The sequence below is a fragment of the Aquarana catesbeiana genome, linkage group LG05, assembly GCF_042186555.1.
Source record: "Aquarana catesbeiana isolate 2022-GZ linkage group LG05, ASM4218655v1, whole genome shotgun sequence".
NCBI lineage: Eukaryota > Metazoa > Chordata > Amphibia > Anura > Ranidae > Aquarana > Aquarana catesbeiana.
Genome location: NC_133328.1, coordinates 409,805,868 through 409,833,251, shown reverse-complemented (window position 1 = coordinate 409,833,251; position 27,384 = coordinate 409,805,868). Strand labels below are relative to the sequence as shown.

General features: G+C 41.0%; 1 protein-coding gene across 3 annotated transcripts in view; it reads left to right on the top strand.

Annotated features, from left to right (window-relative positions):
- The window catches only part of DCDC2 (doublecortin domain containing 2), a 266,831-nt gene that overhangs the window by 62,119 nt on the left and 177,328 nt on the right, over positions 1-27,384 (top strand). For 2 of the 3 annotated variants that reach the window (XM_073631149.1, XM_073631150.1), the window contains exon 4: positions 12,604-12,618. The exons of the other annotated variant lie outside the window; for it this stretch is intronic. In XM_073631149.1, the coding sequence (XP_073487250.1) occupies positions 12,604-12,618 (15 nt within the window). The remainder of the gene's footprint in view (positions 1-12,603; positions 12,619-27,384) is intronic. 3 annotated transcript variants of the gene reach the window in all.

Below are 27,384 nucleotides of genomic sequence, written 5' to 3'. Positions count from 1 at the left end.
TAGTGTTAAAGGGGAGGACTAAAATGGGGGAATAGTCGAGTGTGCTCAGAAAAAATATACGACAAGGAATTATAAAATAGTGTTGATCTCAAGTTCCTTGTTTAAACCATTAGGGGCAAGTGTGTCCAAGGTATATATCCAGAACGTTTCGCGTTCACACAGTCGCGCGAAACGTTCTGCTTCGGAGGAGCCTCTGGGTATAGACTCAATGACCCAAACATGAAGGTCCACTGTAGACCGGGCATGGTGTTCCAGAAAATGACGTGGTACGCTATGTTGGTTGTTGCCCAATTCGACAAGGCGGCTGTGCCTCCCAAACCGTCCCCCTTAACGGAAGAATTGTGTGACCGACATATAACATCTGGCAAGGGCATATGAGGCAATAGACCACATAATCGCTGGAGCAATTATGAAAGTTGTCGAACATAAAAACCTTATCCTTATGGGTGAAGCTCTTTTGTCCATGATTGACAAAATGACAGTTCTTGCAACGGGGTTTGTTGCACCTATACATCCCTTTAAGTGGAATGAGACAAAGAGGATGATCTTTCTTTATAGGTCTTAGCTTGCTGGGAGCTATGTTATTTTTAAGGGTGGGGGCCCTCTTATAGGTGATCTTAGGTTTGTGGGGTAAAGTGTCACACAAATGAGGGTCCTGCTTCAGAATGTTCCAGTATTTACTGAGAATGCGTTCCATTTTTTTGTATTGATCATGGAACCCTGTAATGAAACGTGCCACCTGCCCTTCTGGGGATTTTTTGGCCCTGGGTTTCTTGAGAAAGAAACTACACTTGAGAAAGGAGCGCGCATGCGCCCCACGGCTGCTGCGCATGCTCTGAAACGCGTTGTGTTTCCATCTACCCGGCTGACGTCACATGCTGATTCAGCGAGCTGCCCGTTCCTTCCCTGCACGAGTGGCGGTTCCCATCCCGGTTCTCTGCCCTCACTCGCAGCCACTGAATACCGGTTTCTCACCAGCTTGTGCTCCATCTGCAGCCTGTCCTTAGCCATTGACTCACTGAGAGCATCGTTCCTTGCTTATATGTAAGTGGCTACTGTATTTGTTACCGCATTGAATAAAGCAGTTTTAACTAGTGGCGCTACTCTCTCTCTCTTTTTCTCATGGATGACTCCAAGTTAGCTTCACTCCTAAGAAGAGCTGCCCTGTGCTGACTGTGATACTACCATCTTCCTTACCAGCTATCTACAGCTTCTAAAATACCTATCTATGGACCCATTGTTTTATGTACCATTTTAGAATGTCCTAGAGCTGTTCCTGCCTGACTGTTGTGGTCCATCAGGTATTCCGAGCGCCTTTCTTATATGTTTTTTTCTGATTCCTTTTCTGGGGACAACCTAACATTTGGTATTTTCTTTAAAGATAATAAAAAACAGGACAAGTGGAGAGTGTGAATTCCCCCAACTGGGGCACAGACAAGCCTTAATAACCTGACAGCTGTTTTACACTCATGAAATGGTGACAAACTATGGTACCTAAAAATCTCCATACATGACGCTTTAAAAATAAATTAACGGTTACCAGGTTAGACTTACAGAGGAGGTCTTTTGCTAGAATCATTTCTCTCACTCTGACCATCGCGGCGATACCTCACATGTGTGATTTGAACAACGTTTACGTATGCGGGTGCGTCTCACGCATGCGTTTTCTTTGCTGCGCGAGCACACAAACATCGCTTGTGACAGTAACAGGTGGTGACAGGTACTCTTTATGGAAGGATCGGGGGTCTAAAAGACCCCGAATCCCTCCTTTGCACTTAAATGTATTCAGATCGCCAAAATTGGCGATTCTGAATACTGTCATTTTTTAAAAATCTGCGCCATTGGCAGCCGAGTAAACCAGAAGTGACGTTGTGATGTCGCTTCCGTGTTTTTACATAGGAAACTCGAATGAAGCCATTTTCGGCTTTGTTCTAGTCTTAGCCTAGCTGGTGGATGAGCCGGATTGTGGATCGGATCTTCCGATGGGACGGGAGGCCCGGAAGAGCAGCGGAAGGCGGCGGGGGGGGGGGGAAGGTCCCTTCCAGCTCCTTTATGATAACAGCCGAGCGCATTACTAAAAAGCCAACCTCTGGCTCTAAAAAACGGTACCGGGGTGATGCCTGCGGCTGCAGGCATCAGTCCTGTATAACCCCTTCAAGCCAAGAATGCAATGAAGAAGGGGACACTTTGTGGTAGCACAGGAAATCGTTAAAGCAGTATTAAACCCAGAACCAAAAATGAAATGTATTGCAGCTTATCAATCAGGTGTGGTGGCTGCATTACTTTTCTTATTTTAGACTTTCTTCCCTCTGTTTTCCCTCTGGTGATCTGGCCAGTCACACACCTCCTGTATTAGAGTGCCTCCACTCTGGATGAAGGAGCACAGGGGCACCTTTGGACAGCAGCATCGTCAGTCTGTGGGGGTGGAGGAGGTGGTGGGGGTGGAAGGGGAGTGTTAGATGTACTAGCAGATTTAAAAACACTAAACAAACTGAAGCTAAACTTCAGTTCACACCACAGTTACAGCAGTTTTTCTTTTCTTTTGGGATAAAGGTTTTACATGAATAAATAAAAGCTGATCGTTGTAAGCACCCCTGTCAGTGGTAAATTGTTTTTTTCAACACTCTAAACTGCTACATATTCAGGAGTGCTTGTTCAGTTGAAAAACAACAGACTTACTGGCTAGATCACTAGGTGAAAATAAAGGAAAGAGAGCCTAAAAAGGGAAACTAATGTAGCCACCGCATCATATAATAAACGTTTGGATTTAATATGGCTTTAAAGGAGACCCCCTTAGCAGACTGTTTAATAGATTGTATGTAGCGCATCCCCCATAGGATCTGCTGGTGAATAGGGATCCACCACTCTGCACAGCCAGGCACACCGAATTGTCCACAGGCTCACTCAGACAGGAAACAGTCCATGCAGCTTTGTTTTTTTTTTTACTTGGATGGTGATAAGGGTATGATGAACACTTGACTGGAACAAAGTCTCTTCAGGGACACTTTAAGTATATACACTCATCTTCCTCCAGCACATTACTGGCTTGCAGAAACACTCAGACCCAGCTTGAACACTGTTAGGGGAATCTGACAGGGCACTCAGCCAGATCCAGCAAAAACCCTTTATAGACAGGGACTGCGGGCCCCTTTGGTGTGTAGAAAAAGTCCCAGTGTCCAGCTACCTTCCTGTGGTTACTAATCCCAGCACCACCTCCTCAGGCACTGCCAGCCCACCTGTCTGCAGTTGTCACTTTCACTAGCCCTCTTGGCTAATCTTCCATAGTCCTCCCAGACTGACTCTCCAGCCATCCCAGACTACCACTCACCAGTCCTCCCAGACTGACACTCACCAGTCCTCCCAGACTGCCACTCACCAGTCCTCCCAGACTGCTCACTCTCCAGCCACCCAGCTGTCTTCTCCCTGGAGATCTCCCAGATGTGCTCGCTGGCTCCTGCTGTCCTCACTCTTGCTCCTGTGCCGCTGGACAAGACTCCTCCTTTTGGTTTTAGAGGATCCCTCCAGCACCTGAGCCCCAGGCCCGGGGTAACCCCCCCCAGACTAGGGGGCTACCCTCAAGGGCCTCCGACACTCCACCAGAACTCCACACTGCCCTTGCTAGGCTGACTCAGAGTATTTAAGAGGTGCCCTCCCCCTGTCAGCCCATTTGGCCGGTGATTGGTTGGGCCCTCATCAATACTCCAGGCAGCTCCTCCTAACCTCCCTCCCATTCTTCTGGAAGTTTCTCCAAAGTTCCAGTAAGTAGGGGGAGGCACCAAAGGTGCTGCCTGATGAGTCATCCAGCCTCCCTGGATCACTCACCCTGACCCAGATTGAAAACACAGGCTTGGCTGCCAGCCAAGCCTAAATTTACGTACACTACAAAAACCTATATACACTAACTAGCACTCTACACTAGAGGGTGCTACATGTAATATAACTTGCAAACTTGCACCTTTCTATTGTTAATAAACAGTATACACAGTCTATTTTGCACATTTGCTTGGTTTTGATTGAAGGGCTATAGTTTTTCTATCACTATATGGTATACTTATTATTGTATATATTGTTTTGTTGACTTATATTTTTAAAGGCACTCTGCACAAAATACACATATGAGTGATCGACACATACAGTTTTAATAGATAGAGTGATTTCGACAGGTATGTTAGAAGTATTAGGGATTGTACAAATGCATATTATTGGATATAGCACCACACTTCTTCCAGATTTCTTCTCAACTTGAGGGTGTGAAACATTTGCTGAGGTCTCATTGACATTTCAGATAAGATTGTAGGGGTGGTTGCAAGCACGGTCGTGTTTGATTCTATGTATATACCATACCTGGCTGATCCCTTTGAAAGCATTAAATCACTGAAGAAGACACCGCTACTTTAATGATCTCTACCTTCTTCCAAGTCCATGCTGATGCATTGGGAACACAGGAGGTTGGCATGGGCGCCATTCAGAGAATGCTTTGCATTTTCTGAATGAATGCAAAGTGTTCTCTGATTGGATGAGGTGGAGAGTGTAATGTCACCACCCCCCCCCCCCCGATCCATCGTCCAATCAGAGAACATTTTGCATTAATTCAGAAAATGCAAAGCATTCTCTGAATGGTGCCTGTGCTGAGCAGTCGACTTCCTATGGGCGAAATGAATAGGTCAGCTGGTCCGCACGGGATCCAGAAGCAGGCGGGGGCGAACTGAAGTAGTGGTGTCTACTTCAGTGATTTAATGCATATATATATATATATATATATATATATATATATATATATATATATAACTATGTATGTACATAGTTATATTATGTAACTGTATTAAAATATACAATGCCTGGAAATCTTTTTCAACACATTAAGTACAATAAAATAAACATTCCCCAGTGAACTATTTGTTCTTACCCCAGCACTTCCAGTTCACAACTTTGAATGCTGCTGACTCCTTCTCTCTCAGTGCTGCTTACCTGAACTTCCAGTCTTCACAGAGAAGAGTTAAAGTGGTTGTAAACCCGAGCAAAAAAAAAAAAGAAAACCTGCAATACAAAGGCATAATGAGCTGGGACAGCGGTCATGGCACAGGTTCACACTGCTGGGCTGCAGTTTGGCCGCAGCATAATTGTACCCATGTGTTTTGTGCATTTAACCCGTGGCGTGGTTTTAGCCATGGTCCCATAGACTTCTATTATGTCGTTTTTGCTACGTTTTCTGACAGTGTACCAAAAGTCCTGCATGCTACATCTTTGGTGCACTTTCAGAAAACGCTGCAAAATTGTGTGACAAAGTAGAAGTCTATTGGACCACGGGTAAACCACACGAAAACCGCAGATACACCTGCGCTGCAGCCAAACCGCAGCGCAGCAGTGTGAACGGGCCCTAAATGGAACATAGGCAAGGAATAAGATATAAAGAAGCTATATACTCAGTAAGTAACTAAATCAGCTTCTGAAAGTGCGTCAAATCAAAACTGAGGGTTTAATATCCCATTCAGGAAAGAGAGAAAGGATCAACACTATAACCAAGTCCCATTTTTACTGCATAGTTCTGGATCCATGCTACCTGGATGCATATGTGTATCGTTTTTAAATGTATTTATTTCTTGAGTTTATATAGCTTTGATATATTATGGAGTGGTTTACAAAAAGCATAAAACCTTTTAGCCCTGTCCCTGAATATTCATAGTTTAAGATCACTGCCTTCATGTCTGCATTTTGATTATGGGAAGAAACGGAAGCACCTAGAGTAAACTGGAGCAAACACAGGGAGAATAGAGCACTAACCACTAATCCAGCTCAACCCTGATCACTAAGCATCCATGCTGCTCATGTGAATTACACCAGGGTAGTAACCTGAAACTATATGGTGCATACTGTGCGTAGTTTGGAGTCTTTTCACCCCATGTGGTGTGAACGGTGTTGGCTAATAATAAACTTTGCACACAAGGGATAGGATATGACTAATAATAACTGTATTTTCCTTAGGGACCTCCAGCAGAGGTCCATATCTAATGACGCAAACTAATATCCACGGTATTTACTGTAAACAAGACTGCAGGGCTAAAAAAAAAAAAAAATCTAAAATGACCAGCTCAAACCTCTAAATGCAGCAAGTCTTGTTTTTGAAACATCATACCTATACTTTTTGATAACTTACACAGAAATTGATGTTTATTAAAAATTAGGCTTTTGATTTTAAACGATTAGGCAAAAACATTGTTTCCCGTTTCCTCCACAATGTTTTCTATATGTTGTCTCCACTTTTGCCTTTCATCGCTTCCTATACATTCTTGTTTCCCTTTTAGGTCTCCTCTATATTTAATAGCAAAGAAATCTAGCCCTCTTATTAGTAGATGTGTAGCGGTGTAGTTGCCACTAGTAACAAACATCCACCAATTCACCCCCCTGCCAGTCTTTTGCTGGTTTTGTTTTTGTTTATTGGGGGTACAACTTGGTTGGGGAAAAGGGTATATGGGATGCCCATAGGATAGTTCATTTGCCATCATACTTTAAAGATTTCACACACTAGCACATAGTTAGAGCCAGAAGAGATGATGTGCATATATTAATTGCTATGATCTCCCTCCTGCATCACCATGCAGACTGTTACTCCTCCTCTACTTAACTCCCGCAGACTATTACTTCCAGGCATTCCTCATCCATTACCATGTAAGGAATGAGGACATCACTCTTGACAGTGTAAGAGTGATGTTCCCAGAACTCCTCTCCTCCTGCACAAAGCTCATCCTGAAGTAAAGTAATGTCACATCTTCTTCTGTAAGTAAGAAGGACCCACTCTGAATAAATCCCCAAGCTGACTCTGATTGCTCGCTGCTACTAGGCCAGAGGCCTGCAGCACCTCTCCCCGGAGGCCTAGTAGTTTAAAAGCACTTGTTGGATGGTGGACTACTGTTCCCAGCCAGCCCAGCTTGCAAATTCTGTGCCCTCAGGCCACATCGATTAGACACATATCCCCACAATCTCTCCTCTGATCCAAGACTCCCCATCATTGACCGTGTAATGATGAAGACTTTGCTGATGACTGTGTAAAAGCAAAGTTCCCTCACAGACTTCCTGGCACATACAGCCCTCCACTGTGGTACACTCACTGACCTTTCTCTGCCCTGAGTCCTAGATGGAGAACTTGACCGGACCATACGTTCCGACAGCTTCACCTGCCCCTCTTCTCCAGTTCATTACCAATGACCGTGTGATGATAAGGACATTGCCACTGTCCGTGTAATGGCAAAGTTCCTTCACAGCTCTCCCTGGGCCTCCTGCTGTGATTGGTGCACCCCCCCAGATGGGGGTGCCCTCCTGCTGCTGTCTAGTATTCCATCCACCACTTCACTCAGCCGACAACTCTCCCCAGTGGCATGTTAGCTCAGCTTATATAGGAGGCCCGTCCCCTGCCAATTCCAGTTGGGGATTGGTCAGGGCTCCTACATGATCTGCCTGCCACTCCAGTTCTAGGCCCAGCCTCTCTTTCAGAACATTCTCCCTGGAAGCAGGGGAGGCACCTCAGAACTGGAGCACAGGTGGTCACACCCACTGCTACACTAACCACTTCCAGCCCCAGATCAAAACAGACAGGCCTGCCTAAATTTACCTGTGCTGATAGTCTTACTAACAAAAAATCTATTAATAGCACCTACCTATTGGTAGAGGGTGCTACATTTGCAAGCAACATCACTTAAGCACCAGGATTTCAGCTTGAGATTTATTAAGGGAATTGATTAGGAAACCATAGGATAGCAGTTGACTTCAATTGAATCACTTGAAAATTGCATGACATGAGCGTTTTACAAGCGTTTTCTGGCCAAACACCAGCTCTCCACCCCCAACCCCCCCCCCCCCCCCCCGTGCTTTCTATTGGTTAAAATAAAAACACCTGAACCTTGAATGTACAAGTAAAACACTTGTAATCCACTTCTAACGCTCATGTATGCTTGAAAACTCTCAAATAAAAACACCTGGAAATCGATTGCTCAGGTGTGAATGCAGCATGTTGATCCTTTATTAGTGGCAGGGAGGGAGGCAATTGGGGGCAGGAATGCAAACATTTTTTTTTTTTTTTTTATGAAAGTGGTCAAATACAGAATATTAGGAAGCATGCTTGTAATAAAGTGCTATAGCGATCAAAAGGACCTTTTAGAAATGATTTACCATGTATACTGTCTATTTCATATATTCTATTACTATGTTCTTTCTCTTGGTCTGCATCACACTTCATATAACTGCAAAGCATTTGGAACAGAATAATTCCCATTTTATTTATAGGGTTCTTGCACAGCTGAGCCCGTTCATTGTAACTCCTGGCATGCCCAGGCAGCTCAGGTGCAGCGTACAGGCTGTCATACTTACTGTTTCATGAGTATAAAATACGCACATCTATGTGCATGTAAAACTATGTAAAAATACATTATGATGTGATTCTAAGATTTTAACGACCATATATCTGCTGTCCTCAAATAAAGCAAATTCACATAAGCTTTTCATTATGAGGTGACAATAGATCTACTGTGAAGGAGAATAATCTTGGCTCTATAAGCCAATTTAAATTGTAATGCTATTGGCGAATATTTAAAATATAATATACTTAATATATAGCCATGAGTGTTTCTGTGACATGTTTTGCTTTAAATGCTGGGGTCACTTTTTAAGCCTAATGACCAATTAACTATGGAGACCAGAGTTTTCAAATGAGCTTCACATGGACACATTAATACACTGAAAGCACACACAAGGAGCAATGCACTAATTATGGTAAAGTGCACCTGACCGCATGTTATACCAACCTTATATGTGTTATCTTACAACTTTGAGTCCCTGCTGAATTCCCTTATTATCTGTATCCTTCTGTACCACCGTTCGTTTTAACCCTGTGTCTTTTGTTGGGCTACTCTGATGCCATATCTACTACATCTGACAGCATTGAAATCATTTCAAATGTTTTTCTTAGATAGATGAAACCTAACTCCAGGTAAAGTTTAGGCCAGTGATTGTCAATGTGGCCTCCTGATATTACCAATGGGTTGTGTATATGTTCTTTATATATAATGGACTATCAGGGACTGGAGATATACTTGATGAAATTATGAAGATAGATTGTGGGCATGCTGTAGGCTTGGTTGAGGATTGGAGACTGCAGAAGACAGTAAGAAACTGCATTCTACCCGTCAATGTGACTATAGGAATCTTCATTTTTCTGATCTGTCTTTATGTGAAATTCATTAGCATTTTCTCTTGCCATGTTATTCAAATTGCTTACAGTATATCTGCCTTTTTGGCTACACTGTTCTCATTTACTTGTCTTATGTAACTGCTTTTTCTTCCACTGCTATGCCTAGCCTTCCTGTTATGTATTTTGCTGTGCACTCTTTCCTTTTTTACACATCATCCCTGCCCTACACACTGTAAACTCTACCTGCATACAACACTGTATCCTCTACTTACAACATATAGTATGTCAAAAGAATTTTTTCATTGACCCTTGGCCCACAGATCTCCCTCCTTCAGAATTGCTGCCGGCCTACCAACTTTCTATTGCAAATCTTCCCCTCACTGGCCAGTGGTTATATTAAGGAATTGCCCTTCAGCTCAAAGCCAGATTCGCAAACCCCAATTGCTAGGAGGGTGCTATCCATTTCTAAAATGGGAATGCCTATCCATACTTCTCAACTTACTTAGCTGAGAAAGAATGACACCTTTCAGCACAAGGTATATAGACAAAGAAAACACCTCTGCCATGACCCCAGTTATGTAAACCATGAAAAATTAGCATGAAAAAAAATTATTAGTTAATTCTGCAAGTGCTTTTTTTACCTCTATGCCTTTACTGGCCTTTCAGAATGATGCCCTGTACACACGGTCGGACTTTCTGACAGAAAATGTGCAATTGGAGCTTGTTGTTGGAAATTCCGACCGTGTGTGGGCTCCATCGGACTTTTTCCATCGGAATTTCCGACACACAAAGTTTGAGAGCTCGCTTTAAAATTTTCTGACAACAAAATCTGTTTGCGTAAATTCCGATCATGTGTAGACAATTCCGACGAACAAAGTGCCACGCATGCTCAGAATCAAGTAGAAGAACTGCACTGGCTAGAGAACTTCATTTTCTCGGCTCGTTGTATGTGTTGTACGTCACCGCGTTCTTGACGTTCGGAATTTCCGACCAACTTTGTGTGACCGTGTGTATGCAAGACAAGTTTGAGCCAACATCCGTCGGGAAAAAATCCGATGGATTTTGTTGTCGGAATGTGCGATCGTGTGTACAGGGCATAACAGATGTAATCATTTAGAGTTTAGATGAAACGTTTAGTGTATTATAACACTTTTGTCTGTTAAATAGTAATTTTTTTCTAGAACTCTGTACATTAGACATCAAAAGAGGAACCTTTAAATTGGAATGAGAATTTAGTATCTAAAGAGGGACAGTCCATCCAAAAGAGGGACAATTTAGAGCTATGCTTATCTGGCCTTCACATTCTACTTTAATGCAACTGAGGTATCTAAAGAAGGTCAGGTTTTGTTTTCTAGGGATACTTTTTTCAGGCAGGATCAGACCACATCAAACAGGAGTATACCATGAAAGTCAAAAACATGATCACCATACAACAAAATCTAGATAGAATTGTGTTGAAATAAAAAATAAGCCTAAGATACAATGAAGAAGGGGGCTTAGAAAACTTGAATGAATGTAATAATGGGCTTTCTGTGGGGTAAAGCTGTACTATATACAGGAATTATAAAAACACATAGATAAAACATATCTCACCCAATAAATAGGTTCAATTTTTTTTTTCCACTGAGAATGTTTTTAGATTTAGATTGCTTGTTTAAAATCTTTCCATGAAAAAGTCTAAAATTCTCACCTCCTTAAAGGAAATGTACTGTAAAAAGTATTGAGGCTAACTGCTCCTTCAGAAAATGCTGGGCCCGGTTCGACTTTCCTGTATTTTCCAGTATAGGCTTCCTTTAAAGCATATCTAGACCCCCCCCCCAAAAAAAAAAACAATCATAGCAGTCTTTAAATGTGGAGGTGGCTTCATTTTATTTTTTTCCTTCTTCTTCCCCTGTCGATATGGCCAGTAACACACTTTCTGTCTTAGGGTGGCTACTGTTACTAAACCTACAACAGTAAAATCCGACTGTATATACAGTAAAGCATGCTTGGTATACTCACTGTGGAACTTAAAGAGTTAATCCTCCACATTGTGTAAACAAGCTGTTTGATCTTCCCCTTCTTTCACTGTCCCCAATCCATCTCCTGTAAAGACAGAACCTTTGGAGTCATTCTGCACATGCTCAGTTTGTTGTGTGTTGCTAGAGAGTTTTTTTATTTTTCTTGGGAGGGTGCATATGATGGGCACAGGGCCAATCAGCACTGTCCAGACAGAGGATCAGGGTTCTTGCAGCCTCATGGGACAGTCAGACTAGAATGAAAACTCCTCCTACAAGCTTTAACATGTATACTGCTGATGAGAAAAGGTATTTAGAAAAAAAAAAGAAAAGAAATTAAAGCTGAACCCCAGCTGCTGGACAGGTTGGTCTGTTAAAGGAAGTTAAAAAAATAACAGATCACTAGGTGAAAATAAAGAAAAAAAGACTAAAAACAGGAAACTAATGCATCCATCACATTTAGCCCTGGTTCACGTGTCAAATCGCATGTCAAATCGGCGGCAGTTGCTGGCAGTAGCACCGTCCTAATCGGTGTGACGCTGCATTTGCGGCACCACATTATTTTCATGAAGTCGTTTCTGTACTACTTTTTGCAATTTCTGGGTGCAATTTCCATTGACATCTGTGCAGAAACCGATGTCTGTGAAATCGCCGGGACTGACATGCAGGAGTGAAATCGTGCGAGTTCAGCTCAACTTGCACGGCTGCATTCCCGCAGCTCAGTGTGAACCTGGGTTAAAGGTTGATAAGCTGCAATATATTACAATTTGGCATTTGGGTATACATACTCATGACAAATTCTTAAATACAGTGTTGTAAATGTAGCAAATATATACCGTATATGCGAGTCATGTTACAAAGTTTTATAACCCTTCAAAACACTTGATGACAGAGAGGCTCAGTTTAATGAGAATTATTTCAAATCCATTGCTAATTAAAACTAATCCTCTCTTTGTGCTTGAAAGCTGTGTAATGAACATTTTACTGTACCTTATTTAATAAAGTCATGTTTGAGAGTTTCTTAACAATCAAATGGTACAATAATAATAAAGTACGCCGGACTATATTGAAAAAACAATTTATGTTCTTTCTTTAAATAGCGATTTCGAATATTACATAATGTTATGAAATTCCCACTTCACTTGCAGTGTTATATCATTGCTAGCAGCTAAGGGTTAGGTATACCTATGGGTCTACACTTGGTATGCATTTGTGAGCTGATTCAGGATCTATGAAAATGTCACCTATAATTATTGGCTTTTATTAATCCTTAAAATGTCTATACTGATTAGTTTTTGGTTAATGTATTTGTTGCAGGCTACCTGTCTGCTATGTGTTGTAGTGAACACAATAATAGTGAACCTTGGTATAGTTCATTCTCTTGTACTAATAGCAGTCTTTTGTCTTTTTATGATTTACATATAGACTCCATCAGAGGAGGTAAGTATAAAAGCTTTAGCTCCAGTGATGTCATATGTTTCCTATAATTGAGGATAGACCTTTTTCAGTGTATACAATATATTTTATAACTAAATATCAGTCATATTGACATTCAAATATTAATTTATTTGTGAAGCAATTGGCTTTGCCTTTCCAAAATTGCCAGTATAACCAACGTCAATGGAAGAATACAATTTTCCAGCAAATCAAACAAGACCTACAGTATTTATAATTATCCTCAATTACAGGATCTGCATGGACTAAAGTAGTGACAGAGGCAGGCAAATGTGCCTAGAGTATGCATTTCCCGCTATGCTGTATCTTGGCTCTGTAGCGTAAAGAAGCAATGTTATTATGTATTTTGACTGTGCCTTCCTCTCACATATGAAATGGGCATTTAACAGCCTACCATATAGTGGCACAATGAATTAAAAATCAGATATGTTTGAAAGTGTCCAGTAACCATCAGGGGTGATCCACTGATCATTTTTGTACTGTAGTTTAGAAAACCAAGGGGAACATCTGATTGATTGCCTGGCAGCACGTGGAATCTAAGGGTCCACTTACATGTTTGTTTATGGCTACAGAAAACCCAAGCTGTACAAATAAAAAAGGAAAATTCTCTTCTATCATTTAATGGTACACTGCATGCACACGACGTGCATTTAAAAAAAGGCAACAGTGAAAATAATGACCCTTGGTTTTAGATATCTTTGAAAACCAGGCTCACAAAGATGTAACAATAGAACAATACTACAAGGCTCATGTATGACAACTGTCATTATCAGCAAAAAAGGAAGTTTTTAGAAGTTTTGAGATACATATACAAAATGTCATTTGCAGGGTATCTTGAAAATTATATGCTGCATTAGGCTCAATTCAAATCTTACACACTGTGATATGATTCCTTATTTTCCAAAAATTGACAGCTATTTTCAGCTGTTCATGAATGCCAAATAGTTATTTTAAAATTTGGAAAAACATGGGGTGGGACTTTGCATGTGCCTCGGTGGAGTATGAATAATGATTTTTTAACACAATGGGGGTTATTTACTAAAGGAAATCCACTTTGCACTACAAGTGCACTTGGAAGTAAAGTCACTGTAGATCCGAGGGGGACATGCAAGGAAAATAAAAAACAGCATTTTAGCTTGCACATGATTGGATGATAAAATCAGCAGAGCTTCCACTCATTTCAGATCTACCCCTTAGATTTAGAGCGACTGCACTTCCAAGTGCACTTGCAGTGCAAAGTGGATTTGCCGTTCGTAAATAATCCTCAATGTTTTTAAAAAAAAGATATACAAACACTTCATTTACCATCCTTAGATGGGAATGTTTAAAACCTTACAATTTAAATAAAGATACAATTTACTGTTTGGTTGACCCAGGTTGTGTGAGTCCTGGTAAAGAATGTCGAAGGTGTTGCCTACGCATTTTCGCGGGAACCCCACTTCGTCAGGGCCTTTTAGAACAGCACAAACAGCATGTAAATATTAAATATATCCTAAAAATCCAAAATTGCGAAATTAGCTGCATCATGAAGTAATGTTAGGAAAAATGTTAATGATGCATATGTAAAAAACATAGAAGGCTCCTACACCGTTTTATGATTACCCTTTGGTACAAAATACTGATATAACAACATGAAGATATTCTTTTTAACAAATATTTACTTTAGTTGTGTTATTTTTTTGTTAGATAAAACTATACTGTTTGGCATTCATAAAGAGCTGAAAATAACTGTCACTTTTTGAAAGTAAAAGCGGAACTTTACCCATAACATCTTGATAAAAAAATAATGTTCTTTAGCAAGGAGCATACATTCCATATTAATAATTATGCTACTAAAATTAGTGTGTGTTGAAAAATGCCTCCAGCATTGCTCCTGTTTCTTCTTGCTGGAGGCTGCCATTTTACTGAAGCCTAAAACCCCCAGCTGTAAATCATAGAGCGGAACTAAAGCCATCGATTTACCAGTTTCAAAAACCAGTTTGATTTGATTGTGTCCTCAACCAAAATGTCAAAGCATCAAATGTCTGGTGTCCTAACTAATCACATGGGCAGCACCATGGCAGTTGCAGTTCAAACAGAATCAGCTTTCTTGGTTGTAAAAGGATAGGAGGTTTTAATGTCAGCAGATCGGTCTCTACAAACTCAGCAGTGCCTAAAAATCCCTAAAAATGGAGAGCGTATTACTGGATTTTAAACAGTATAGGCACTTATTTTTCATGTTTTACATTATTATTATTATAATACAGGATTTATATAGCGCCAACAGTTTGTGCAGCACTTTACAACATCGGGGAAGACAGTACAATTACAATACAGTTCAATACAGGAGGGATCAGAGGGTTCTGCTGGTTAGAGCTTACAATCTAGAAGATAACTATACCTGCTAAAGGTGCGAGCCTGAGGTAACCTAGCAGAACTTACTTTTCTGACTAATGTACCTCTTTAAGGTAAAAACAATCCTGCTGCTCCAGGTGAACCGGCGATGATGGTGTCTGCAATTCAGCTATGCATGGGGTGCACGCCCTGTCATTGCTGCAGAGCACATGTGAAGAAAGAAGATTGGACGGCTCCACACTCATATAATCCAGATAAGAGTTTCTTTATTAAAAAAATCATCACTAAAAACAGGCTCAAGGCATATTGGCAGGGGAAAAAAAGGTTGACGCGTTTTATGCGTTTAGTACGTGCTTTGTCAAAACCATCAACCGGTTTTGACAAAGCACGTACTAAATGTGTGAAATGCGTCAACCTTTTTTTCCCCTGCCAATATACCTTGAGCCTGTTTTTAGTGATGATTTTTTTTAATAAAGAAGCTTTTTATCTGCATTATATGGGTGTGCAGCCATCGAATCTTCTTTACCACTTTAAGGTGTTTAAGCTTTGAACTGAAACGAATGCAGCATACAATTAAAAGGAAGAAATTAAAAAACGCAATGCATGTTTCTTTGAGGAAAGAATGGTAATAGAAAGAATAGTAATGGAACTGAAACTATAGTCATGCTCTTTTAAACTAATAAAAGACAACAGTTGCCCTTTGTGCAGAAACTTCTGTTCCAGGATCATCTAGGCATGTGTTCACATGACTTTACTTCTTTTACTTTACAAGAAATCATGTGGTCTGAATGCCCATGCATGTGATCATATAACCAGTTGCTGTGTGTTCCCGGAGTTAGAGATTTCTGTGTCAAATATAAATAATTTTTGGCTTCTGTAGCCTTTCATAACTTTAAGGAGGACATTTTCTGCAGAAGCTGCTGTTCCGGGATCATCTAGGCATTTAACCACATGATCTCTGCTTCAGATTGGTGGATCCTCCCCCTTAGTAGAGATCATGTGACTAAATGCCTGTGCATGTAATTATATTACCAACTGGTGTGTGATCGCGATGTCAGTGGTTTATGCATCAAATGAAAGTAATTCTTTCCTAAAAAAAATGAAAATCGTGGCTTCTGCAATCTTTCATGACTTTAAAGTCTGAAAGGAGTCTTTCATATTGTACATGCATGAAGTTTATGAGATTAAAAGAGAAGTATTCGTTTTTTTAACTTCATCCTATTCCCTGTGAGCTGCTAATACATAAAAATCTTTCCAGCACTGAGAAGTGCATAATTTCTGTTAAGCTAAATACCTGTGGGAGGGACTACGGTCTTGCACACTGGACGTTTTTGCAGTTGCTCCTAGGGACGTCAGACATTTTTTTTCTTCCTGCCTCTAAAATCCCCTGCATGTTAGCCTATCTGTCCATATAGAGGTTGATTTACTAAAGGCAAATAGTCTGTGCACTGCAATGCACCCACAAGTGCAATTCAAAAGCACTGCAAATGTAGTTGCTCTAGATCTGATGGGAATATGCAAGGAAAATAAAAAAACTGCATCATAGGGCACATAATTGGATGATAGAGATCAGCAGAGCTTCCCCTCATTTCAGAGCAACTGCACTTGCAGTACTCTTCCAAGTGCACTTGAAGTGCGCATAATATTTGTCTTTAGTAAATCATCCTCATAGACTTTTAGGAGCATTTAGCACCAGTGCGCCCAGGAGAAGCAGAGTTTTGGCAGAAAAAACAATTGCCACTTGTAAATGAGTGTTAACGCTAGGTGCGTTTAGTGCTTCAGCACTTGATCCCTGCAAACGTTGCCTAAATTTGCATAAAGGAATTTTACACTTTTATAAGCGTCAGGCGTTTTTTATGGAAAAACGCTGCTGCTAGGAGGAAAGGCTTCTAGGAGAGTTTGCAAAACATCCTGTGTGCATGAGGCCTTATGCCAGCCATCTTTTCAGGATCCACCCCATTTCCTTCTCCTTTGTTTCACTGGTGTCGGGTCTGGGATGCCTGCTCTCCCCCTCCATCCTCCTTTCACAGAGCACAGAGCAGAGATTGATTCTCTTATAGACAGCCCCTATCTGCACACTGTGTAGCTGCCTGCTATGCTGCAGTTCCGACCTGTAAAGTTCCTAGATAAAAACGACTGTGCAGCACAGCAGGCAACTACACAGTGAATAGAGGCTGTCTGTAAGAGAATCAACCTGAGCTGTGTTCTGTGTGAGAGGAGGAGGGAGGGGAGATGTGCTGCCTGTGCTCAGACTGTGTGCAGTATGGGGATGTGAAAAGGAGACCAATGGGCATAGCTTCCATAGAGGATGGGCCCCCCTAACACCTCCCCCTAGATCCAGCCATGCCCATATCACTTAGACCCCATTCACACTGGGGCCGCGGCCGCAGCCGTGTTAGCGTGAAAGTGCTGCTCGTTTTAGCGGCGCTTTAGCACTGTTTAAGCAGCGCTATTCGGCCGCTAGCGGGGTGTTTTTAACCCCAAAGAAGGGGTTAAATGCGCCTGTGTTGCAGTGCTTCCAAAACGCTTTTTAGGCGCTTTGGAAACGCTGCCCATTCATCTCAATGGGCAGGGCGTTTTGGGAGCGCTAAATACAGCGCTCCCAAACCGCCTCAAGGATGCTGCTTGCAGGACTTTTCCTAACATCCCACAGGTGCACTGCCCCAGTGTGAAAAGTCACAATGAAATGAATGGGAGGCTGTTTTCAGGCGTTATTAAGAAGCTATTTCTAGCGCTAAAACCGCCTCAGTGTGAAAGGGGTCTTATGTATTTTCCACTATGCACAGGAATAGCAGAGCGCCTGAATTTGTATACTGTTCAGGTGTGTGCCTGTTCAGTAGGTGCATCAACATCTCCCAGAAAAGGAGGGAGCTAAATAGGGGACAGATTGCTGAAGTTTTGAACAAGTAAAAAGGGTTGAGACTTTATATGAGGCCTAGGACAGTTACGTCACAGTTGCCTCCATCCCTATCAAAAACGAAAAAAGAGAAGAAGTTGGGACTTTGCATGAAGCATGCGGATTTGGAAGCACAAGTGAGCTAATGAGTCCGATAATGTTACATTTATTAAATATTACATGGTAAAATGCATCAAAAGCAGCGATTCATATTGTATCATCCATCATGACATACATTAACATATTACACATAGAAGGTAATGTTAAATTAAATTGGCTAAAAAATATATATATAGAATATATTACAAAACTGCATGCTTGTTGGGTTTATGGCATCTGAAGCTCGACGCGTTTTGTGGCTATTTTGCCACTCATCAGGAGCTGATATAAATTGGATGTCTATAAAACAAAAGTATTATACCAAACAGTGAGTCAGACTTGCATATAAAGAGTAAAGGTATGAGGAATATGCTTGAATCAACCACCCATACTTACAGGTAAAGTGATGGGGAGGGCGTGACATTGGTTGTGTAGGCAGCCGGGGACAGGATCTGTCATGGGAGCTGAGACGGCACAACATGCGGCAAAGCAGGGAAGCAAGAACCATGAATGTGAACTAAGTGAATGATCCTTACCATAAGGTCGATGGTAACACGTGCCCCACCTGGCGCTAGGCGTGAAAAACAAAAACCAGAACAAAAGCAAAAAAACAAAAAAAATGTAGATGTTAAGGGGGTGGTAAACACTGAGTTAGGACAGTGAAGTAATAGATGGTCAGTAAGAAAAAAATAAAATAAATGAAAACATGTGTAGTAACAATGTGTCCCCGGCTGCCTACGCAACCACTGTCACGCCCCCTTCCCATCACTTTACCTGTAAGTATGGGTGGTTGATTCAAGCATATTCCTCTTACCTTTACTCTTTATATACAAGCCTGACTCACTGTTTGGTATAATACTTTCGTTTTATAGACATCCAATTTACATCAGCTCCTGATGAGTGACAAGATAGCCACGAAACGCGTCGAGCTTCAGATGCCATAAACCCAACAAGCATGCAGTTTTGTAATATATTCTGTATATATTTTTTTTACCCAATTTACTTGAACATTACCTTCTATGTATAATATGTTAATGTATGTCATGATGGATGATACAATATGAATCACTGCTTTTGATGCATTTTACCATGTAATATTTAATAAATGTAACATTATCGGACTCATTAGCTCACCTTTGCTTCCAAATCCGCATGCTTCATGCAAAATCCCAACTTCTCCTCTTTTTTCGTTTTTGATTGCTGAAGTTTTAACCGGCCCCTCTTAACTTTCAAACAGCAAACAGACAGTTCCAGGGACCTATATGATAGATGAAGTGCCCCTGCTAGAAAAACAAAAGGAGGGAGGAAAGAAATACCAGTGGATTCATGATTATGGTGGTATTTGTTAATGATTTAGCCTATCCCATACTTCTCCTTTAAATAACAATAGATTGAAATAGGGGTCATGTATGAAAACTTACTGAGGATAAATCAACTTGATTCTTGATTCATTACTACTCTGCCCAGACAAATTACTTTTGATGAAATCTGGCGGTTAAAGGGAGCATAAACACTTTCCTTAAAGTTTTTACAGTTTTTATACATGAAGCCCAATATTGCTTTGGCTTGATTATCTGTTCAGCATGTGCTACACTTCTGGAATAGTAGATATTATGCCTCTGCAAAATCATGGGAACTTTAATTTTATAACTTCAACATATCTTTCTTTAGCAGGATTTATCAGCAGAGGTAATGATTAAATGATTAAGGTCGATGTATATAAATCAAAGTACCTACACAGTGGTTATAATCAATGGATTGCATGTACATGTAGTTAATATAGAGCTTTGGTTTAAGAGTTTATGGTTTCCATTTGCTTGAATAAAGTGTTTGCAGTTTAAGGCAATCAATGCAACGCCTTAGGTTTGATTTACTGTGTATGTTAGCCAATCAGCTTCTAACCTCAGCTTCTTCAATCAGTTTTGGCAATCAAACCTGGAGGCTGATTGGTTTCTATGCAGCGTTGCACCAGATTTTGCACTGTCCAGTTTTAGTAAATAACCCCCCATGCTCTTTTAGAATATCTCTGCTTGAAACGCTAAAAGCCTTGGGACTCATAAATGTTGATACTTTGATTGACACTAAGCAAAGCATTAGGCTAGGTTCACATTATTACAGATCCCCTGGGGCCACCTTTGGACGGGCACAGCAGCCCATTGAGTTGAATGGGCTTCTATACCTATGAACAACGCAGGGAAAAGGTCCCTACACCTTTTCTAAAATTTCAGCTGTAGGCAAACCGAACAGTGCTGTGCGGTTCCCAGCATGACAAAATGTGGTGCGGTTTCCAGTGCGAGGGTGAAATTAATGGCACCCGTGCGCATCTGCTAGCATTTTCACACTCTATTGATGAACACAGTGTAGTGTTAAATAAGAAATAAACCTGCACTAATGGACGTCTGTCCGTGTGTTTCTCACACCAACCTCAAAACAGAAAACAAATACTCAAACTGAAAAAAAGGCTGGTGGTCTTATACTGTGTAAAAAACAACTGTAACACTATAACCAAAACCCTCCTGTTCCTAGGCATAACAACGCCACCTAAAACAATCATCAAACTAATATCATAAATCTAATCGTGAATAATCAGTATCAAAAGAGTAGTGCATACATGGAAGTCCAATAGATATAGTGTCCAAATGAAAGGTGATAATCTCACCCCTCACACACAGTGCCCCAATCACAGACCACATGGACAAGATGGTGCTCCACACTGTATTCCCTCCAGGGGACCGGTGTACACAGATAACACACCACACTCACCAAAAAGTTTTGACTCCTTGCATAAACAAGTGAGTCAAAATCAACCTGTGTTATTATCTTCCTGAAGTTATGGCTTCCATGTGTTCCAAGAACTCTGTATTGCTGTCCTTCCGACCTCCAATGGTTAGCCCAGCCGGAGAAGAGACTTTACGTTGTGTACCAAAATGAAGGAAAAGGATCCCATATAGTTAAAGTAACATTTATTGTTTAAAATAAACAGCTCCTGATAATATTTCCTATGACGAAACGTGTTGAACAGTAACTTCCCGGTTTTGACGTCACTTCTGCCACCGGAAAAATGTGGCAGCCAGCAGTTTTCCTAGGCTTACAATGCTGGCAATTTGGATGTTAGTTATTCATGATTAGATTTATGACATAAGTTTGATGGTTGTTTTAGGTGGCGCTGTTACCCTTAGGAACAGGGAGTTTTTTGACACAGTGTAGAGAGACACAACTCTAGTCCCTGCATGCAAGGGTGACTCCATAGGATGCTGCAAGAAAAAGGAGCCACCCCAAAATAGAAAAACCCGGGGCAGTGATCATGGTACCCACTTAAACAGAACTTAAGCAGGGAATAAAAGATAAAGATGCTGCATACTCACTAGGTGATTAAATCAGCTGCTAAAATTGCTTAAGCAACTGAGGGTTTAATGCCAGTTTAAAGTGGTTCTAAGGGCTGAAGTTGAACTATGGACACAAAAACATTCATTGAAATGTATTCCTCAATAGCCATGAAGATAATTACCCAATTTAGTAAACCAAATGACTGCAAACCCAGTTATTGCCATAAAAATTGAGCAATGACTTCATCACATAGTCTGTGCAGGGATCTGAACTGTGGGAGGAACAGCAGGATTCTTGCAGAAAACTACAGTAGAAGGCATATACAAGACCAGTCTACCTACACAAGGAGAGAGCTTCTGTGACTGGTCTTTATTACAGAAGGCTCCTTCACGGATACAAAGTTCCATGTTGGATCTGGAAGAAATACCAAAAAGTATACCAAGATTCAAGTAACAATACACAACACATGTAATTACAAAATATTTGCTTATCCTGGAGTTCGGCTTTAAAGAATTATGCTCTTATGATACTAGAAATTATAAAAGGCAAGTTGAGGCAAGAAGCAGGATAGCTGTTCTCTGGGGGTCAGGTGTAGGTGTAGGGATTGTGTACATTACTATGATATTCTTGATCTTTTGAGTCTCTGCTTCCAAGTCTCAGTAATGGGGACAGTCCTAGATATGCAGTCAGTGCTATGATCTTTATAGATCTGGTGATTTCCCAAGAGATTTATGTAGGGTTGGCACATGTAGGGTTGTCCATAGGGAGAAAAGAACAAAAAGAACATGTAGACTACAGTTTTCAGAAGCTGATCAGGCTGAGACTTGAAAGGGAAGCAGACTTGAGTACATGGAGGTAAGTTTATTTAGAAGCTGCACTAGCTTCTCCTTTGGAATTGCCTTGCAAGATATAAATATCTTTAGGCAAAGAAGTTTATATCCTTTGACCTGGGACTGGTTTGCATTCTGCATAAATTATTATGATATTAAATGATTATGATATTCTAGAGTAACTTCATACCAGTGTTACAGCATAATAAAAGAGGGCACTATATAGTCAATACACTTGGAAGAAAGTTGGGAATCCATGTACATTATAAAAGTTACTGTACCAGAGACAGAGAGAGAGTAAGTCCTGGTTCATACTTCTATGCAGATCAGATGCGATCCGAAAAGCATAGATTCGCTTGTCATCTAAAAAAGCATTATTTCTAATGAAGGCTGTTCACATATATGCGGTGTAAATTTGATCCGGTTCAAAAAAGGGTCCTGTGCGAGTTTAGTGCAGTACGGTGTGAATTTCAGTCCCATAGACCTCTATGGGACTGGATTGAAATCGCAGTCCAGTGTTCACATCACTGCAATTTTTTATTTTTTTTTACCTAGTTTTTATAGAACATAAAATTGGAGATGTGACCACTCCACTCACAAATTTGCACTATATTTGCATTGAAAACTGCAATGCAAATTTGCACTGTGTACCACTTTAAATTTGCACCAAATTCGCAGCGCATAAGTGTGAACTGGGGCTTAGCCCTGGTTAACACTGGTGCGATTTGACATGCGATTTGACATGTCAAATCGGCAGCAATTGCCGGCGATGGCACCATCCTAATCGGTGCGACGCTGCATTTCAAAAAGTAGTTTCTGTACTACTTTTTGTGATTTCGGGGGTGCGATTTTCTTTGACATCTGTGCAGAAATCCGCACAGATGTCTGTGAAATCGCGGCCGATATCGGGACTGACATTCGGGAGTAAAATCAGCTGAACTCGCACGGCTTTATTCTCGCAGCTCAGTGTGAACCTGGGCTTAATGTAAGTTATTGTAGGATGTTACTATTTACATTGGAGGAATGCACAATTTTTCCTGTTTAAGACATCAGTTTTCAGGACAGGTTACTGAGATTATGGAGAAAATTAAAAACACATCCGATGTACAGATGTCTGCAGTTTCAATGGGTTCAGAAAACAATTTATATGTAGGCGACTAACAGTTGTCATCAGTAACACCCTGCTGCTGGTTGAGTTCTCAATCAGTTGGGCTGGGGTATTTGACAATTAAATCATTGATTGTCAGTGTCATTTTATAGTAGTATTGTGTAGCTATGCTATGTTTGTAGATGCCTTTGTAGAATGTCTGTCGTTATTTTATGTAAGCAGTTTTGTGGGTCGTTCAATGGCATCCTGAGGTCATATAAGCCTTCAGGGAACAGTGTCAAAGTTCATGACTTGAATGTAAAGAAAATATCCTGACCAGTTTTTGTGTTAATACTTAATCATGGCAAAATTGAGAAAGAGTGAAGCTAAATGCCATGTCCCTTATTACCAAGGTATTACGAAGCCTATTTAGGAAAAAACAGTTATCCATTATAGAACACTACATGGTTCACTATTTAAAATAGCCTTACAATACTGTGTGTTATTGCAAATGCACTATGACTTCAATCACCTTAATTCAATTTAGGGTAAGCTGTAAAGCCGTGTACACACGGGCGGACTTTTCAGCATCAAACGTCCGACGGTCTTTCCGACGGACTTTCGGACGACCGGACTTGCCCACACATGAACAGACTAAAGTCCGTTCGAAAGTCCGTTGGTATGAACATGATGACGTACGAAGGGACTAGAATAAGGGAGTTCATAGCCAGTAGCCAATAGCTGCCCTTGCATCCTTTTTTGTCCTTCGGACTAGCATACAGATGAACGGATTTTTCAACCGGACTTGAGTCCGTCGGAAAGATTTGAAACATGTTCCAAATCTAAAGTCCGTCTGATTTTCGACAGAAAAAGTCCACTGAAGGTCCGATGAAGCCCACACACGGTCGGATTGTCCGACGGATTCGTTCCATCGGACGAGCCCGGTCGAAAAGTCCGCCTGTGTGTACACGGCATAACTCTGTATATACCCTATTCCTTACAAATACCATATAAATGTAAGAAGTATGTATGAAAGCAATATGTATGTCTATCTATCTATCTATCTATCTATCTATCTATCTATCTATCTATCTATCTATCTATCTATCTATCTATCTATCTATCTATCTATCTATCTATCTATCTATCTATCTGTCTATCTATCTATCTATCTATCTATCTATCTATCTATCCATCTATCTATAGGGGTTAAACCCATGTCAGGTTATTTTTTTTTTTTCTGTCTCATTAACCGCTTGCCGACTGCATCACTTAGATGTACGGCGGCAGAGCTGCTCTTCTGGGCTAGATCACGTACCTAGTACGTGATGTGACACTTCCGGGTAGGGGGCACGTGTGCGTGCCGCCGATGCCTTGGCTAGGCTGTGAATAGACACAGTGCAAGCCGATCAGTGGGTGCCTACCAATGGATGTCCACAAAATTCATTTTAATAAAAAACAACCATAAAATATATCCCAATTTTTTGTATACTATGAAAGATGATGTTACGCCGAGTAAATAGATACCTAACATGTCTTACTTTAAAATTGCGTGTGTTCGTGGAATGGCACCAAACTATGGTACTAAAAAATATCCATAGGTGAAATTTTAAACATTTTTACAGGTTGCCAGTTTAGCGTCATAGAGGAGGTTTAGTGCTAGAACTATTGCTCTCACTCAGACGTTCGCCGTGATACCTCACATGTGTGGTATGAACGCCATTTACCTATGGGGGCGTAACCTATGTATACGCTCACCACTGCGTGCGAGCCTGTGGGGATGGGGGCTCTTTACAATTTTTTACATTTTATTTTTAGATTTTTACACTGTCCCTTTTTGATCACTTTTGTTGCTATCACAAGGAATGTAAACATCTCTTGCGATAAAAATACAGCATGACGAGTCCTTTTTATGGACAGATCTGGGGTCTAAAAGCAAAAGATTAAAAAAAACAAAAAGTTTTTTTGATCTTTTGGTATAAAAAAAAAAATGGCCTTGTTTACATATGGCCGGAACCAGAATTGACCTCATAAAGTGAAGTCCGGTCCTCCTACGGCATAGAGATGAGCGGAGGTCATCTTTTTTTTTCAGCTACTGTTCGGCCAGGTAAGCCCAAGAACCACCAAGTGACCCACCTGCGAATCCCTGCAAATCCCTTTTATGAGAAAGACCAGCGCCTGAGGGAAAAAATAATACGGGGGTTATGGCATTTAGCTGCAGCCATAACCTCGGTGTTTACCATCAAAGTAATGATGTATTTTCTCGGTTAGGTGGTCAGCAAGTGGCTATCCTAAAAAAAAAGTTTTATGTATACACACACACACACACACTTTAAAGTGTTATCTCGAGTGTCAGCTGGTGAGGGAGCGATTTTAAAGGAACAAACAGGCAGCCTCTTAGCGATTCTGTAGTTGGCAAATTTTGGTACAAGCGGAAAAATCGCACACATCTGACATCGGCCTAAGCGCAAACTGTTCTCACTTTGCACCAATCTCTATGGCTCCTCCCCGCCTCAATTTGGCCCTTTGATTCTTCTCTGCCCAGAGCAAAACACAGTTTTCAGAGGGCGTGTGATTACATGGCCACCTATAAATACATAAAATGAAGGTATTTAGAATTACATTTACAGCTTACCAATCATTAGATGTGGTGGCTGCATTGGTTTTCTTTTTTTTAGCCTTTTTCCCCTCAGTTTTCACCTGGTAATCTGGTAATCTTTGCAGCCATCACGTCTAAGAATTAGGAAGCTGCAATGTAGACATGTGCAGAACAGAAACATTTGTTTAGTTACGTTTCGGATAGATTTGTTATGTTACTAATTTTGGTTTCAGAATTCGTTTAGTTTCGTTATGTTTTCATTAAAATTCGTTTCATTTATTAATTTTCTAACATATTCCAACTTTCCAGAACGATTAGAATTTGGATCGGTTGAAAAACGATCGTCCAATTCTAATTCTATATGAAGAAATAGCTGGTTGTTAAGCAGCGTGCCGGGAAACCGGCCGCCCGCATCCCTGACAACCATGAGTCATTATCTGTCAGCGGGCTTCCCCACTGACAGATGAAGATAAAGCCCCCCACCCCAAAAGCACCTTTTCCCCATGTTGACGGGGACAAGGGCTTCTTCCCTACAACCCTGGGCTGTGGTTGTCGGGGTCTGCGGGTGGGGGGCTTATCTGAATCTGGAAGCCCCAAGATCCCACCCCTATCGTACCCCTACCCATTCACCAAAAAAAGTGTCAAAAAGTAAGAAACACAGGAAACTGTTTTTGACTAGTCCTTTATTAAAAGAGAAAATAAATAAATAGTGTCCCTCGATGTACATCCATCGTCCATCATGCCGTATGCCCTCTCTTTGGCTTTGACAGCTCTTATAGCGGCAAGGGGGCTACATCATCCGGTGGCACCGCCGCCTTTGACGTCAAATGACCCCCCATGTTGAGAGCATGTGGCCTGGTATGGTTCAGGAGGGGAGGGGCCACTCACTTGTCCCCCCCCTTACCTGATCTTCCAGGCTGCATGCTTGGCTAAGGGTCTGGTATGGATTTTGGGGGGGACCCCACGCTATTTTTTTTTCTTAATTTTGGCATGGGATTCCCCTTAGAATCCATATCAGACTTTTCTATTGTCGGGCAATTGCTGGCATTCTTTATGTTTATATTCATCTGTCAGTGGGGAAGCCCGCTGACAGATGATGAGTCATGGTTGTTAAGGACATCTGCGACTGGCTTCCCGGCCCGCAGCTATTTCTTCAAACAGAATTCAAATCGGTCAATCATTTTTCGGCCGATCCAAATTCTAATTGTGCTGAAAAATTGGAATTCATTAGAAAACGAATAAACAAAATGAATTTTAACAGATTTCAACGAAAATCATTACTATTCATTACTATTTGGAGATTCGGATACATTTGATTCTCTGAATAACCAAAAATTTGTCTGAATTTGTATTTGGACCAAAACGAATTGCACATGTCTACTGCAATTTAAAACATGTTTGCTTTTGAGTTTAATACCATTTTAAAGCAGTAATAAACTGCCAGAAAAAAAAAATTAGGCCTCTTCCCTGCAGGTTTAAGTCATAATATACTAGTATGCACCACCGTCCTTTCAGAGCATAGGCGTTGATGTCAACACCGACTGCATCCCATGTGAATATCTCCGAAACAGTGCAAGTT